The 15,125-nt window shown below is 57.2% G+C and overlaps 1 protein-coding gene across 7 annotated transcripts in view; it reads right to left on the bottom strand.

Moving 5' to 3' along the window:
• The window catches only part of ANKRD24 (ankyrin repeat domain 24), a 30,783-nt gene that overhangs the window by 1,927 nt on the left and 13,731 nt on the right, over positions 1-15,125 (bottom strand). For 4 of the 7 annotated variants that reach the window (XM_043535832.1, XM_043535828.1, XM_043535831.1 and 1 more), the window contains 16 exons: positions 14,593-14,657; positions 12,132-12,189; positions 11,737-11,807; positions 9,732-9,838; positions 8,838-9,136; positions 8,426-8,454; positions 8,053-8,145; positions 6,299-6,400; positions 6,101-6,208; positions 5,752-5,796; positions 5,322-5,420; positions 4,974-5,046; positions 4,376-4,497; positions 1,765-3,300; positions 882-1,043; positions 204-269 (listed from right to left, as the gene is read on the bottom strand). In XM_043535832.1, the coding sequence (XP_043391767.1) occupies positions 204-269; positions 882-1,043; positions 1,765-3,300; positions 4,376-4,497; positions 4,974-5,046; positions 5,322-5,420; positions 5,752-5,796; positions 6,101-6,208; positions 6,299-6,400; positions 8,053-8,145; positions 8,426-8,454; positions 8,838-9,136; positions 9,732-9,838; positions 11,737-11,807; positions 12,132-12,189; positions 14,593-14,657 (3,035 nt within the window). The remainder of the gene's footprint in view (positions 1-203; positions 270-881; positions 1,044-1,764; positions 3,301-4,375; positions 4,498-4,973; positions 5,047-5,321; positions 5,421-5,751; positions 5,797-6,100; positions 6,209-6,298; positions 6,401-8,052; positions 8,146-8,425; positions 8,455-8,837; positions 9,137-9,731; positions 9,839-11,736; positions 11,808-12,131; positions 12,190-14,592; positions 14,658-15,125) is intronic. The other 3 variants (XM_037885934.2, XM_043535833.1, XM_043535829.1) reach the window with 2 other exon arrangements.

Genomic DNA, 15,125 nt, shown 5'->3' with positions numbered 1-15,125 from the left:
TGCCAACACACAGCCACGTATACTGACACACCCACATGCAAGCGCACACACACTGACACACAGGTGTGCAAACACACACACACTTCTACTGATTCAGACACACAGACAGACACACGGACGGACACACCCGGCACAGCGAACACACCTGCCCAATCACCGCGCGATGCTGCGCCCCCAGCCCAGCCCTGCCCCCACGCACTGACCTGAATCGCACAGAGCAGGTGATTCCGGTAGAGCGAGACGACCTTGCGGTGGTGCGTCTCCGTCTCCTGGAATCAAGGCGAGAGGGGGGTCACGCTACGGTCCCAATGGGACTGGGCCACTCTCCGCTCACGGCACCTCTGACCAGTGCCCCCCCGCCAGACACGGCACAGAGCTGGGGGAATCGGATCCTGCTCTGGCTCTCACACCGAACACAGCCGAGGGGAACCGGTGTCACTCCCCTTCCGGCACCCGGCTAAAGCAACTCCCCCAGTGCCGTAGAAAGAAGCGGATGTTTTAGCAGAGGGGTTACTGCCGGACCTCTGCTGTGACCCGGGACGGAAGGGCAGAAGGCATCGGGCCAAGACACACTGGCCCAGATCCTTAATGGTATGTAGGAGCCGAACTCCCATGGAAGTCAGGAGCCTATTATACCTTTGTGGGGCTGGGCCCCCGAGCCAGCATGGTCCACGCAGCCCTCGGAGCCGCCGTCCCAGCGACTCCGCTGCTTCCACCTGCCCGGACGGTGCCCGCCGGTCCCGAGCTGCACGTCACTTTTCAGACTCAGCCGAGCTCAGCACTTCGCCCCTGCTGTCCCCGAGCCCAACAGGGGACTAACACCACGAACCCCGGGCTCTGCTCCTCCCCGCTCCCCGGTCCCACTGGTCCCAGATACCCACGGCCAGCTGCTGTTCCAAGGCCTTTATCATGCTCTGCAGCTTCGCCACCTCCTGCGGGTTCTGTGGGGCCGCCTTGGGCAGGGCCCCCACCTGGCCGGAGCGCTCAGACAGGCTGTTCAAGGCCTCCTTCAGCTTGAAGACTTCCTTGGACAGCTCGGTGATCTGCAAAGGCAAAGAGATCGGCCGGTCACGAAGGGCTGGCTGAGTTCACCGGGGCGGGTTCGAGTCTAGGGCAAAGTCTCGCATGATGTTAGGACATGCAACACAAGGGATTCCCTGGGTTGCTGCTGCTTCCTCCTTTGGGGGCACCCGCATGCCACTGGGGCATCGGCCCTTTGGGCATCAGCAGGGCATGATCTGCTCTGGGTGGCAGATAAAGAGCTAAAGAACCAGCCGAACAAATGTCTGTTGCTGGCCAGCCAGCTCCTGTCCCTACCAGAGCTGGTGCGGGAGGTGGGTCGGTCTCTTTTGCCACAAATGTGCCAAACGATTTGTTTTCTTGGAGGTTTTTTGCTCTGCGACCAAAGATGGTGAAAAATTCCGTTTCATTTCCCTGGGGGGAGCCTCCCCCGCTCGCTTTCTCCCCCTTTTGGAACCTCTTTCCCGTGCAGTGTTCCTCCTTCGAAACAAACGTACATTCGGGGAACGCTGCACTGTCCCCAGACCCACCTCTCACCCCCTCACGTGGCTCTGTCTCGGGCTGGGATCTGGGATCCCCAGACCCACCTCTCACCCCCTCACATGGCTCTATCTCGGCCTGGGATCTGGGACTGCCAAACCCACCTCTCACCCCTATTTCTATGCTCTATTGTGGGCAGGGATAGGGGGTCCCCATCTAACCTGGCTCTGGCGTGGGCGGGGTGATGGGGAAGCCCAGACCCACCTTCCTGTCCTTCTCCTTGACCAGTTTGGCTGAGTCCTCGATGTGGCCGTGCAGCTCCTGGATCCGCCCGGACTCGGCCCGCAGGCTCTGCAGCTGCTTCTCCGTGGCGGCCAGCTGGGCCTCGGCCGCGTGCTTCTCGCTCTTCATGAAGAGGGCCTCGCGCTGCACCTGGAACACCTCCGTGCAGGTCTTCTCGTGCTTGCGCTCCAGGTCGCTGAGCTGCAGGCTCAGCGCGCTCGCCTCCGCCTGCAGGCTGCACCGCAGCTGCTCGTGCTCCTCCCTGGGGACCGTGCCCTCCCGAGTGCTGGCCAGCTCGCCCTGCAGCCGCAAGGCCTCCTGGGCTTTGGCGGCCAGCTCCTGCTCCAGCTGCTGGGCTCTGGCCTTCAGCTCCCGGACGCTGCCCTCCAGGGCCTCCTTGGCTCGGGCGTGCTCGGCCGGCGGGACCCAGTCCCGCCTGTACCGCTCCGCCGCATGCTGCAGCTCCCTCACCTCCCTCTGGGCGGCGCTGTGCCTCTCCTCCAGCTCCAGCAGCTTCTTGTTGGCCTCGGCCAACGACCCGCCCAGCTTCCCCGCCACCTCCTCCTGCTCCTGCCTGGAGATGCTCTCAGAAGCCAGTTGCTCCTTCAGGCCGCTCAGCTCCTCCTCCCTCTTGCCCTGATCCTCTCGGAGCTGGGCCTGCACCTCCTCGTACTGCCCCCGCAGCTCTGCCAGCTGCTCGTGGAGCTGCCGGCTCTCCTCCTCCAGCCTCTGGCTCTCCGAGAGGCGGCCCATCGCTTGCTGCAGCTCCCCGGCTCCCTCCTGCACGCTCCTCCTCAGCTGCTCCGCTTCTGCCTCCGCGTGGCGGCACCTGTCCAGCAGCGCGGCCTTCTCCGCCGCGGCTTCTCCCGAGGAGACGCCGAGGGCCGCCCTCGTCTCCTCGGCGGAGCGGCCTCCACCGGCTGCTTCTTCCTGGGCATCCAGGCGCCCCTCCAGCTCCTTCACCCTCTGGTCTCTCTCCAGCAGGGCCTCCTGGGCTTTCTGCAGAGCTGCCCTCACCGTCTCCAGCTCGCTCCCGGAGCTCTCAGCCGCCTCCGGCTCCTCCACGGACAGGATGCCCAGCTGGATCTGCTCCCGCAGGAGCCATGCCTCAGCCACAGCCGCCTCGTACTTCTCCCGCGTCTCAGCCAGCGTTTTGGTCAGCTCTTCCATAGCCGCATCTCCAGCCCCTCCTTCCCTGCTGCTTCCTTCTGCCTGCACCCCAGCCTGGCCTTTCCCCTCGGGCTCAGCTGGGGCGCTGCTCCCCTGAAGCTCTTGCTCTAGGGCCTGGATCTGCATCTCGTATTCAGCCTTCAGCTGCTTGTAAGCCTCTACCGGGACTAGCTCACAGGAGGCCCCGTGGGGCCCGCTGCCTTCCAGAGCCTGCAGGGCAGCCTGGGCCTCAGCGTGCTGCTCTCTGAGCTGGTCAAACTCCGACTTGAGGGAGTTGTAGAGGACGATGGGGACGAAGACTTCAGACGGGCAGACGTCACTCTCGTCTTTCTCGTAATTCTCCAGGATCTGCCAAGGGCGGGCGGGGGGGGGATAAAACAATGAGATTTCCTCACTGGGATCCTGAGCCCCCCACTACATGGGGATATTACAGCAGCACCACACAACTGTGCCTGCCATACAGAGCTGCTCAGCTCCCCTGGCCCCGAGGTCCTGTACCCGCCGATTCTTCCTAGGGCCTGATCTCTCCTTCCTTCAATTACACCAGTCCAGGTCCACTGATGTGGGTGGACTCACCCTGGATTTACACCAGCATGGGAGGAGAAGCAGGCCCTGTAGTTTAACTGTACAGAGGGCTATGATACAGAGACAGTTAAACAGCAGGGCCTTGGAGTCGAGCGGGTAAGTACAAGGCAAAGGAGAAAAGATTAGGCTTTGATACGAACAGTAGGAGTTGGCAAAGGGAAGCCACCTAGAAAGCCTGCTCCAGAGGCCAGAAGCTGCATGGGAGAAGGCTCTTGCACCGTGACATTACAAAGATTGGGGGCAGACGGGGGAGAGAAAAGAGAAGAGGCTGGAACATGACTTCGGAAGCCGTTCCCAGCAAGTTCGAGCTGGATCCTGCAGTGAAGCAGGGAGCCTGCAGAGCCATTTGAGGCGGGTAACGGGGACGGCTGCATGGTCTGATGTCTCTGCACACACAGTAAGGCAGGTGGCGGCTTCCTGCACCTCCCTGAGTCTGGAGAGATCATGGAGGAGGGAAGAGCCATTGGTGTCATCACCGGAGGGTCTGGAGGGCTCCCCCCGAGATGGAGCAGGCGCCGTGGTGACAGCAGGAACGCGTGCAGGCAAAGGGAACGGGGAGGAGAACTCCGTATGAAGAACACTGCCAAGGTTACAGACAGAGATGGGGAGAGGCTGAGGTCTTTGCCGTGCGTGAGGGGTGAGAAACCTGCCGTCCACGTCTGTCACAAGGCAGCAGCCGCTGGCTCACCCAGCCCCCAGGCCCGTTGGGCCCCAACCTGGAACCGGCACACTAAGGAGATGCTGGCCCTGGGAGGGGGGACCAGAGAGGGCCAGCGGGGGATGCTAGCAGGGGAAACCCGAAGCGTGCACCTGGCTGAAGGGGGGGATGGGCTGGTACCTGTATCTTCTCCAGCAGCTCCTGGTTTTGCATGGTGAGCGACTGCACCTGGCCCTGCAACGTGGCCAGCAGCTCCTCCGTGGACAAACTCAGGGTCTTCCTGGACAGCAGCAGCTCTGCCCCTGAAAGAGCAGCAGAACCCCCGCCCCACCCCCCCCAAAGACCCATCACTAACTAACCCTGGTCCTTGACCTGAACAGCCCCATCCCCACCCTGAGAGCTGCCCCCTGCCACACCAGGGCACTTCCCCCTCCACCACCTGCTTCCTGCAAAACCTTCCCAGGCATTAACCAGCACAAACCCAATCCTGCAAGGTGCCAAGGGCCCTCCTCTCCCATGGGAGCGACTCATGGACCCAGTGCGGCGCTCCACCCCCTGGCAAGGGCTGGGCCGGGTACACTGGTGGAGGGGCCTGCTACGTTCTTGGCGAATACAGCTGCGTCTTTCAGCCCAGGCAGCAGGAGCTCGTGCTTAAAGATTCGCAGAGCCCAGCGTCAATCCCCGCTCTGCAGGGTACGCTCAGCCCCTCGCTGGGCCGTGCCCTCGGTGCGGAGCAGCACCGGCACCTGGCGGGCACAGGCCGGGCGCGATGACCGACCTGGGAATTCCAGCAGGTCCCCCTCTTCGTCCTGCAGCGTGTCGATGTCGTAGCTGGTGTTCTCCTTCTCGGTCTGGGGCACAGACAGGCAGGGAGTCAGGGACCCCCCCCAAGATCACAGCTCCCCCCCACGTTCCCTGCGCTCTCCCACGGCGCCAGTCACCGATACATGCAGCGGCTGATGCCAACATGATAGTGCCAAGACAAGGTCAGCGCCTGGCTGATGCATTAAGACAAGGCCGCACAGTCCTTATCACAGCTGCGCCAGCGTCAGGGAAAGTCCCACAATTCGCTGGCCTCCTGCGTGACTCGGTAAGACCTAAAGCTCCCTGTCCCCTTCTCTCCTACCTCCAGCAAGGACAGGCGGCTCCGGAGCACTTCAACCTCCTTCCCCAAATGCTCCTTTTCCCCCTCACTGTCCGCCAGTTGCTGCTGGAGTTCCTTTAGCTGGATCAGAGAATTAGACACATCATTAGATCCGGACACTCGCGCCAATTCCCATCCGTACCTTCCAAACCAGGTGGGGTGGATCTTTCACAAGGCTCCATCTAGTCTAGTATCTTATTCCAATGGTGGCAGATCCCAGATGCTTTGGAGGATGGGGTAACCCCCACCCCGTTATATCCCTAACCTGGCACTGGCATCCCAAAATTTCCTCCTGACCCCCAGCTGATGACCAGCGTATGCCCTGAAGCATCCACATGAAGCCATTTCCCCTTCCCATCCCCCATTCAGAGCTCTCCGAGTCCAGTCTCCGGAGACATAACACCTGGCCTACCTGCTTCTCCATGGAGCGTAGGGAGCCCTCCTCCAACTCCAGCTGCTAGTGGGAACACAAGGAGAGTCCAAGACGGTTAACTCTGCAGCCTGGTCCTGCCCATGGTCACGCATCAGCAGGTCTGACCGTGGGCTCAGAGCCGCAGAATGAGCAGCCAGGCATTCCCAGCCACAAGACGTCCTCTCTCAATTTCCTCCCCACCCACCTTGCCAGTGCAAGACCCTCTGGCAATAGCCAAGGTGATGCCACAAGCAGCTCCCTTCCTTCCCATCCTCCTTCCACCAACCCGCCCAGTCACCCGGCTCCTGCTGGCTCTGGCCCTCGCGGGGTGAGGGAATCACATCAGTACCTCCCGCTTCTGCTTCTCCTGCTGCTGTTCTAAGCCCTTGATCTTCTGCAGGAACCGAGCTCGTTCCTGCCTCAGCCGGACGATCTCCTCGTAGGCCTCCCTGTCCTCCTGCGGGGAATCCCAGAGGTGGGGCAGTCAGGGTAAAGCAGTGGGTACCCAGCCCACCCCATCCCGGTATCCCTGCCAGGGGATCCTCACCGTGTCAGCTGGGGCGGGGCGAGCCCTGGCAGGCTTGGCGGTGACTATCCGGCTGCTCCGCTCTGTGGAAGGGGAGCTGTGCTCCAGAGAGCGTAGGGCGCGCTTGAAAACAGTAACAGTCGTCACACAGAGAGAACGAGGAGCCGCCAGAAGGGCGGCTGGCTTAGCCAATAAGCCCCCAGCTCCGTTCCCGCAGAAGTCCCTTTATGCCTTCCACCTCCTCCCGAAATGGACAGAATGGCTTTACAGACACGTGCAGGGATCATTTCACCCGATCCCCCGATGCAGCCAGCTCTAGGGGGCAGCGGGGCAGCTGTTTCACACCGCACGTTGGTTATGGAAATAAAAGCAGAGTCTCGGGCCCAACTGCAACCATGAGGGGGTGGCCCTGCCAGCTGGAGTTTGGCCATGACACTGGGACTACTGCTGCATAATCAGAGCACTGCGCTGGGACTCAGGAGCCCTGTGTTCTGCCCCTGATCTGCTGGGTGACCTTGGGCAAATTGTGCCTCAGTTTCCCCCCCTAAAATGGGACAACAATACTGCTGAGGTCTACACCTAAGTTTTGACAGATGGTACTTCCAGCAGCATGGGGCCTGCTAATGAGAGACAGACTCAGAGAAGGGCACTTCCTATTGACTCACCATCTCCCATCCAGCCACTGACCAGGCCTGCCCCTGCTTAGCTTAAGCGACATGGCAGGGTTACGACACTCAGTGGCCGGGCAGCTGGAGCCAAAGAGGGGCTCAGACAGCACTGGGAAATCCAGAGCAGGGGAAGGGGCTGGAGTTCTTGTTCTCCCCCAGAACCCCGTCATCAGAAAGACACTGAGCGGCGTATCCAGCCCTTGCCTGCTGACGCCACCCCCACCACCGGGAAGGGGCATTTACCCAGTGAACAGCATATGGGGAAACCCTCTTTGCAGACAAGCAACTGGACCAGGGCAAGAGAAATTAACTAGACCCCCCCCCATGCCCATAAGATCGACCCGTGGCCTGCCAGTGCCAGTCTGCGGCTGGATCATGCCCCTTTGTCAGAGCCAGGGGCACAAGCCTCACAGGCTTCCTGTCTCTCTCTACTGCCAAGGGACACAAGTCGATCACACCCTTAGGAAAGGCCTGGGGGAAGAGCTCGCCTGCATTAGCAAGGTCCCATGGGGGCAAGTAAATGCCTTAGGGCTGCACAGGGGAAGGATGGCACAATGATTAGGGCATTAGTCTAAGGCTTGGACGGCCCGGCTTCAATTCCCTTCTCCGCCACAGACTTCCTGGATGACCCTGGGCAAGTCACCCAGGCCCAGATCCTCGAAGGTATGTTGGTGACTCATTCCCACGGGAAGTCAACAATTTGACCTTGAGGGACCCGGGCCTCAGTCTCCCCATCTGTAAAATGGGGCCCACAGCATGGAGGTGTCGTGAGGATAAACCTGGTAAGGATTGTGAGGTGCCCAGATGCGAGGGGGGTGGCGGCCAGATAAGCACCTTTGCAGCTCTATGGTCAAATCCCTTTACGTAGGTCCCCTCCCTGGCTGTCTCAGCTGTGCCCCCCCCCCCCCCATCGCTACATCCTAGTTGTGCACAAATGCTGCAGCTGGCTTGGTTACTAAAGGGTGTGTCACCGCCACTGAGGAAGCTGCCTAGACCGTGAAACACCACAGCCCCCGGGAACATCACAACACGCTCAGGTCGCTCTCCTGCGGCTGCCTGCTGGGGTGTGGGGAGGGGAGGGGGAGGCAGAGCCGGTGGCCACCTCACCTGGCTGGAGGTGCCGGGGGGCGGTGGAGGGGCTTTCCTCTTTCTCGGGCTGCCGTTCCTCTCGTTGGGCGGAGGCTGGCTCGGCGACGCCGTCTGCGGAGACACCGACAGGAGAGGGCTATGGAAGCTCTCCCAGCAAAACCCGACTAGGGAGGGGGCAGCAAGGACGGGAGCATCCCCAGGGGCTCCTAATCCCTCCAGCCACCCCGGCCCCTGAAAAGCCTCACGTTCCAGGAGGACTTCACGGGACCTCTGTTCTCCCGCGAGCCCGTCCCCTGCCCTGGGACGCGGCCAAGCCGGGTCAGGACGGCCCAAGCCCCTGAGCGGTTGGAACGCGGGGCTCTCTGCTAGGCCAGGCCCCCTGCGTCTTTACCTGCGACGTTCGCTCAGCCGACTCCTCTTCTGTGGGCGGCAGAGGGGAGGAAACAGAAACCAGCAGGAGGTTAGAGGGACCAGGGGCACTAGGCCACCCGTGGCCTGGTCCCCTCAGCTCGAGGGGGAGCAGACAGACAGACAGACACCTCTCTGGGGCTCCGGGCTCCATGGTGCCATGTGGCAGATCCAAGCCTGGGACCCAACTCCTACCCTTCAGCTGACAGACGCACTCTCAGCCCGTGGGAAGCAAGTGCCGCCCGTCACTCTCCAGCACCCCCCTCTGGCCAGTCCAGGGAGAGGCACAGCCCATCCAGAGTTTGAGCAGCAGGGCGAGTAAAAGGAGGGGTGCCCCGGGTAACCCCCACCCCCAGGGAAACACCATGCTCCCTGACCCCACCCAGTCACCCCACCTGCAAAGCAGGGACGTTGCCGCCTCCCCCTGGGCAGGGGCGAGACGCTGCCGCATGGGTGATCGCAAGGTGCTCTGAGACCTCGGGAAGGACGTGGCCAGGGCACCTTACCGCTGGCCCAGGAGTGGCGCTGGGAGGCGTCCTGCAGGTAGTGCTGGATCAAGGCGTTCCCCGTGGCCAGGCCGTAGCGGGCTGCGTCCTGGCCCCTGGCGTCCACCATGCCGACCCGCGCCCCGGCGTGGATGAGGACTTCCACCGTCTCCACGCTGCCGTTCTCGCAGGCCAGCATCAGGGCCGTTCTACAGCGGGGGTGGGGGGAGAGATGGCCCCACTCACCCTCCAGAGCCAGCGGCATGAGGCTGGTGAACTGGATGGGAACCCCCTTCTCTGCTGGGGCCAGCTCTCCTAGCCCTTCTCTCCCCCTGCTCCTGCCCACTCTCCCCTCTCTGCCCTGAGGACAGGACTGCCCAGGTTTGCAATCAGGCTTGGGGCAGCCAGGATATCTCCCAGCAACAGGCCGGGAGCGAGAACCCCTGCCAGACTCCAGCAGGCATTGCACGGGGGAACCCCATCTCAAGGTGGGGTGTCACCCTGCCCACACGAGGCAAAGGCAGGATCTACGCAGGCCATTTAGGTTACGGCTTTGTAAGACGCCTCCTCGCAGAGCCTCAGCCGGTGCCTGCCTGACTCATCCAGACCCCCCCACCCCACGTCAAGAGGGATCTAGGCCCTGAGCAGCTCACCCAGAGGTTGCCAGCTGGAGACCTCTAGCCCCTAGTCAGACCCCGGTGCTCGCCTGGTAGGACTCACTTCTCTGCCATGAGTCTCCCCACCCCCAAACTTTAACCCTCACCTCTCCAGCCCCCTTTTCTTCCAGGGCCTTTCAGAGCTCACCTGCCTTGCTGGTCTCTGCTGTTCACAGCAGCTCCGTGATGCAGCAGGTACCGGCACAGCTCTGAATGGCTCATCTTAGCTGCCAGGATCAGAGGGGTGGAGCCATCCTAAAGTTGGGGCATGGCGAAGGAACGTCAATGGGGGGACAGGGTAAATGAGCAGCAGTGGGTAGCCTGGCTCGGATATAGTCTAGTCAGTTCAGGTTCTTGTACAGCCCTCCTCGCTGTCTGGTACCCGCCTCCCATCCGTCCAGAGCCAGACCCCACTGCAGACGGACAACGAGCCCACGGAGCACGCGCTGTCCCATCACCAGGCAGGGATGGACATCAACCCTTCCCTTAATCATAATGACACCTGGCTCTTCTACAGCGCTTTCCAGCTGGGGACCTCAAAGCATTTCACAATCTTTAACCGCCCCCCATGAGGCAGGGCAAGGCTATTATCCCACAGTCCAGGAAATCTAAATGACTTGCCCAAGGTCACGCGGGAGGTTTGTGGCGGAGAAGGGAACTGAACCCAGGTCTCCCAACTCCTAGGTTAGTGCCCTAACCACTGGGCCATCCTTCCTGATGCTGGACAAGATATTATTTTGTAAGGTGGACACCATGTGCAAAGAAAGCAAACTAAACAGAGACGTAAAACCCAGGGCCTGCTGCAGTGCATCTGGTGAAAACCCATCTCCGCGAGGGGCATAAGCTACATCGGCAGGAGAAGTTCTCCCACCAACATAGCGCTGTGCACATGAACGCTTATGGCAGTATGTCATAAATATAAAGGGAAGGGTAAACCCCTTTAAAATCCCTCCTGGCCAGAGGAAAAATCCTCTCACCTGTAAAGGGTTAAGAAGCTAGGATAACCTCGCTGGCACCTGACCAAAATGACCAAATGAGGAGACAAGATACTTTCAAAAGCTGGGGGGAGGGAAAAACAAAGGGTCTGTCTGTGTTATGCTTTTGCCGGGGACAGAACAGGAATGGAGTCTTAGAATTTAGTAAGTAATCTAGCTAGATATGCATTAGATTATGATTTCTTTAAATGGCTAAGAAATTAAGTTGTGCTGAATAGAATTAATATTCCTGTCTGTGTGTCTTTTTGTAACTTAAAGTTTTGCCTAGAGGGATTCTCTATGTTTTGAATCTAATTACCCTGTAAGATATTTACCATCCTGATTTTACAGAAGTGATTCTTTTTTACTTTTTACTTCTTCTATTAAAATCCTTCTTTTCAGAAACTGAATGCTTTTTCATTGTTCTTAAGATCCAAGTGTTTGGGTCTGTGGTCACCTATGCAAATTGGTGAGGATTTTTACCAAACCTTGCCCAGGAAGTGGGGTGCAAGGCTTGGGAGGATTTTGGGGGGGAAAGACGTTTCCAAAGACGTTTCCAAAAGACGTTTTATCCTAATAAAAATAAACCCAGATAAACGTTTGGTGGTTGCAGTGGAAGTCCAAGGGCAAAGGGTAAAATAGTTTGTACCTTGGGGAAGTTTTAACCTAAGCTGGTAAAAGTAAGCTTAGGAGGTTTTCATGCAGGTCCCCACATCTGTACCCTAGAGTTCAGAGTGGGGAAGGAACCTTGACACAGTATAACTTATGTCACTCAGGGGGGTGGAATATTCACACCCCTGAGCGACATAAATTTTGCCAAAGCCGTAGGGTAGATATAGCCTTAGATGCAAGATTCCTCTTCGCTTCATGTCCTTTAACACCGGGCATTATTCTGTCTATCTCGGGTACATACACAACAACATCCATTAGGAGCTGAAGGTAAAATAGATATATCTGTTATTGTTGTGTTCTGTTAAACAGCTGCTGCGTTCCACCCAAGAGGTGGCTGCATTTCAATAGTGGGTGAGGTGATCTCTGCACATCTGGTTCTCTGCTATATTACACCACCTTTCCAATGGAGCGGAAGGGGCACCTAGGCTTGTGCTGACTCTCTGTGCAAGGGAAATCAACCCCCTGAAGGTCAACAAAGCATAAACCTGATGGAAAGAACTGCCTCACCTTGTCCTTGGTATTCAAGGAGGCCTTGAAATCGCAGAGAATCTCTGAGCATGAGATGCAGCCGCTGACAGCTAGAGAGGAAGAGAGGAACCGTGAACCCCTGCTCACTGCCCCTCCATAGCCCTCCTCCATGCCAGGATCTGGCCCAGAATGGCAAATACTACACTGGAGAGAGCGTACTCTTCTGTCTAGGCAAACTGGATCCCCGTGGTTCCATCAGCATGGAATCTGGGCACATTCCTGGCCCTTACTCCCCTGTGCATTCACCCTTCTGCGCAGCCACCTGCCTTTGAAATCCTCACTACAAGTCAAGTTACCAGCAGGCGGTTTACCCAGCTGATTTGACACCAGCGTTTAAGATGTGGGCAGGGGGGAGCGGAGGATGCTCTGCTGACCTGCATGGTGGAGCGCTGTCCGACCGCTGCTGTCGGCTCCATCAACCGGGCAAGATGCCTAATGGGCAGAGAAGATGGTGAGAGAAGAACAGGTGACCACTACCTTCCCGGTGGGGTAGGGGTAAAAAAAAAAAAAAAAAAAAAAGAAGTGGGTAATTTGTCAGAGAGACCCCCGGGGAAGTACTGTGTGTCAGCAATTCTTACTCACTACACCTAACGCACCATTGTCATGCTATACACCCGAAAGGTTGCCTGTAACACATTCATGAAAAATTCATAACTCACTAATCGTTAAGATGTACGGGGTGTGTACAAACAGTTATATGTACCAGAATTACGTGCTTAAAGTGTGTTGGGCAAGCAATCCACAAGACCAGTCTGCTTTAGATAAAGGAACGTGTATTTGCTTGTCTGACCAGCCTGGTTGTCAGGCAGAGACAACGAAGGTATGTTTACATAACAGGTAAACCAAGCCATCAACCTAGCAAATGGGGGAGATAGCGTCCAGTGCAAAGACAAGTTGTCTGAACCTCAGATGATAAGCAGTTGACTCAGCGGATTGTTTACCTTACTGTATTATAAAAGTGTAGCAGGTACGGTCTTTTATGAAAGCCTGTGACAGGAGAGCGAACCTTGGTCTGGGCTTAGTTGTCAAAGAATACATTGCGAAGGTTTCCTGGATTATAAAAAGAAAGGGGAGAGAACCCCGTAGTGATCCATCACTAGGGGGATTCAAGGGGGCAGAGACCTTGAAATCACAGAAAGTTGGGTCCTTCAACCAAGGGGGCTGAAGTTCCTGGGAACTAAGTTTAGGTGAGAAACCTACTTGGGCCAAGACTGTAACTTTCTCAAATCAAGGTTTAGTCTTAGAGGCATCTTTTTATTTCTGCTTTGTTTATCTTTATTCCTTACATCTGGGATCACCCAAGCCTCTGACTTTTTGTTTAATAACCTTGTTTTACGTTTTCTGTAAACCAGTGCAGTGCTGTGATTGAAATCAGAGTGTTTGTCAAACCCCAATTCCATTAATGAGCTGCCGCCTATTGACTCTTCAGAGGGGCAATGAAGTTAATAATTTCTGTGTGTTCCAGGAGAGGGCTGGATGCTGGAGAGACAGGTGGTTTTGGGGAAATTCAGGACCGGGGTCACTCTGCAAACAGTAACGGGGAGATGGAAGCCAGGGTGTGACCCACATGCTTGTCTGCTGGCTGTCAGCAACAACAGTGCAGCATTCCAGGCACCCAGCGTTGCAGGGCCCCCAAAACGTCACAGGTAAACTAACCTGAACTAAAAAACACATTCCCCACATGAGAAGTGGGAAAACTCCCTTTTCCCGCTTTTACTCTCGACTACACTGCTGCACCGTCCCCTCATTCACAGTACCAAGGCACTGCTGCTCTACGGTGACACCTTCTGCAAATCCCTGGCTGGCTCAGCAAGGCCCCGTCTGAGGTCACCCACACAAGGAAGGGTAACTGGCCAGGATCAAGGTTCCCTTTTCCATGCAGGTGCCCACAGTGTAATGCTAAGCTGTGGAGTTCTGCTGTGTCCAGTCACTCGTTGCTGGGTTCAATAGGGAAGGCAGAAGAGAAAGGCTGAGGGATGGGATGTATTGACCTACACTCTATCTTGCTGACCTATTCATGTAATAGCCTCCGGAGGAGACCAAACAGCTCAGGGGGGTCATTCATGGACTGGACAGAGCTGGTCAGAAAATGGGTATTTTCCCATTTTTCTCACCAAAAATTTGCACGCTGAAAGATTTTTCTTGAAAAATTTAAATGTCTCAAATGCTGCCACTGTGCCTCTTGGGAGCTGTAGGTTTGGGTGCCCCATGCTCACATTCTCTTCTATAGGCAGCGCTCCCTGGTCGGACTACATCTCCCATGATGCACCATGGTCTCCCTTCTTGGCCGGGGAGGCAGGCCCATCCTGGGAGTCCCCGGCCATAGTGCATCAAGGGAGACATAGTCTGGCCAAGGAGCTCAGCCTATAGAGGAAAATAGGTACATGGCAACTGAACTATACCTCCCGTGAGGCACTGTGGCGGCATATCCCAATCAAAATATTTTGGTTTTTGAGGGATTCCGGTTTTTTACACACACACAAAAAGCCAAACAAACAAGTTTTCCCCGGAAAGCAGACACTTCACAAAACACTTGGTCAAAATCCCAATTTTCCATTGAAAACCAGTTTAGATGGAAAATGTTTGACCGGCCCTAGTATGGAGATTTCACTTCCAGATGGCAATTCCAACCCTGCCTAGGTTGTTCCCTAGACTGAACGGTCACATGGCCAATATCTCTACATGGCCAGGAGCATCCGCAGGAGCTGAATCTTATGAGGGCTGCTCTATTCCCCACAAGCTCCCTGTACCCTGATCTCCAGTGCTTCAACACCAACAATGAACACATCCCTCCCTGTTGAACTCCAGGCTCCCACTGCTCTGCTCTGCTCTTACCTGCAGCAGTTTGCTCACGCACTGCGGGTGGCCGTGTTTCGCGGCCAGGTGGAGCGCGTTGTACCCTGGAAAGAGACAGACTGGCAGGTCAAGAGGTAATCATAATGATGGCGATCCTTTATATGTGCACCCAGGGAGATCAAAACAAATCGTCAGCATGAAACAATTTATTCTCCACCCCCACCCCCCACCCCGAGGCAGGTAATCGACATCCATGGATCACGTCACCCACCACCAAATTGCAGCCACCTCTGGGGAAGGACGCAACAGCTAGTTAATACAGTAGTTCACAGCAGTGCTATGGGGTGGCTTAAGAAATGGGGACTCCACTATCCAATAAGAAGTGCATGAGAAAAACAGGGAGACAATGTAATTTGCCAGGCTGGAATCTGACTAGGAATCCAGGGTTAACTCTCCTAGCATGAGGAGAAGCACCATGGAATCAGATCTGGAATCGCTCTAAGCGGTCAGGAGCCAAACAACAGGAAATCCAGCAGCACGGCGCCCCCTAGCACCCAGCTGGGGCACTACTT

The sequence above is a fragment of the Chelonia mydas genome, chromosome 25 (genome assembly GCF_015237465.2).
Source record: "Chelonia mydas isolate rCheMyd1 chromosome 25, rCheMyd1.pri.v2, whole genome shotgun sequence".
Taxonomy (NCBI): Eukaryota; Metazoa; Chordata; order Testudines; family Cheloniidae; genus Chelonia; species Chelonia mydas.
The sequence above is the reverse complement of the archived record's forward strand: the minus strand, read 5'-3'. Positions and strand labels throughout refer to the sequence as shown.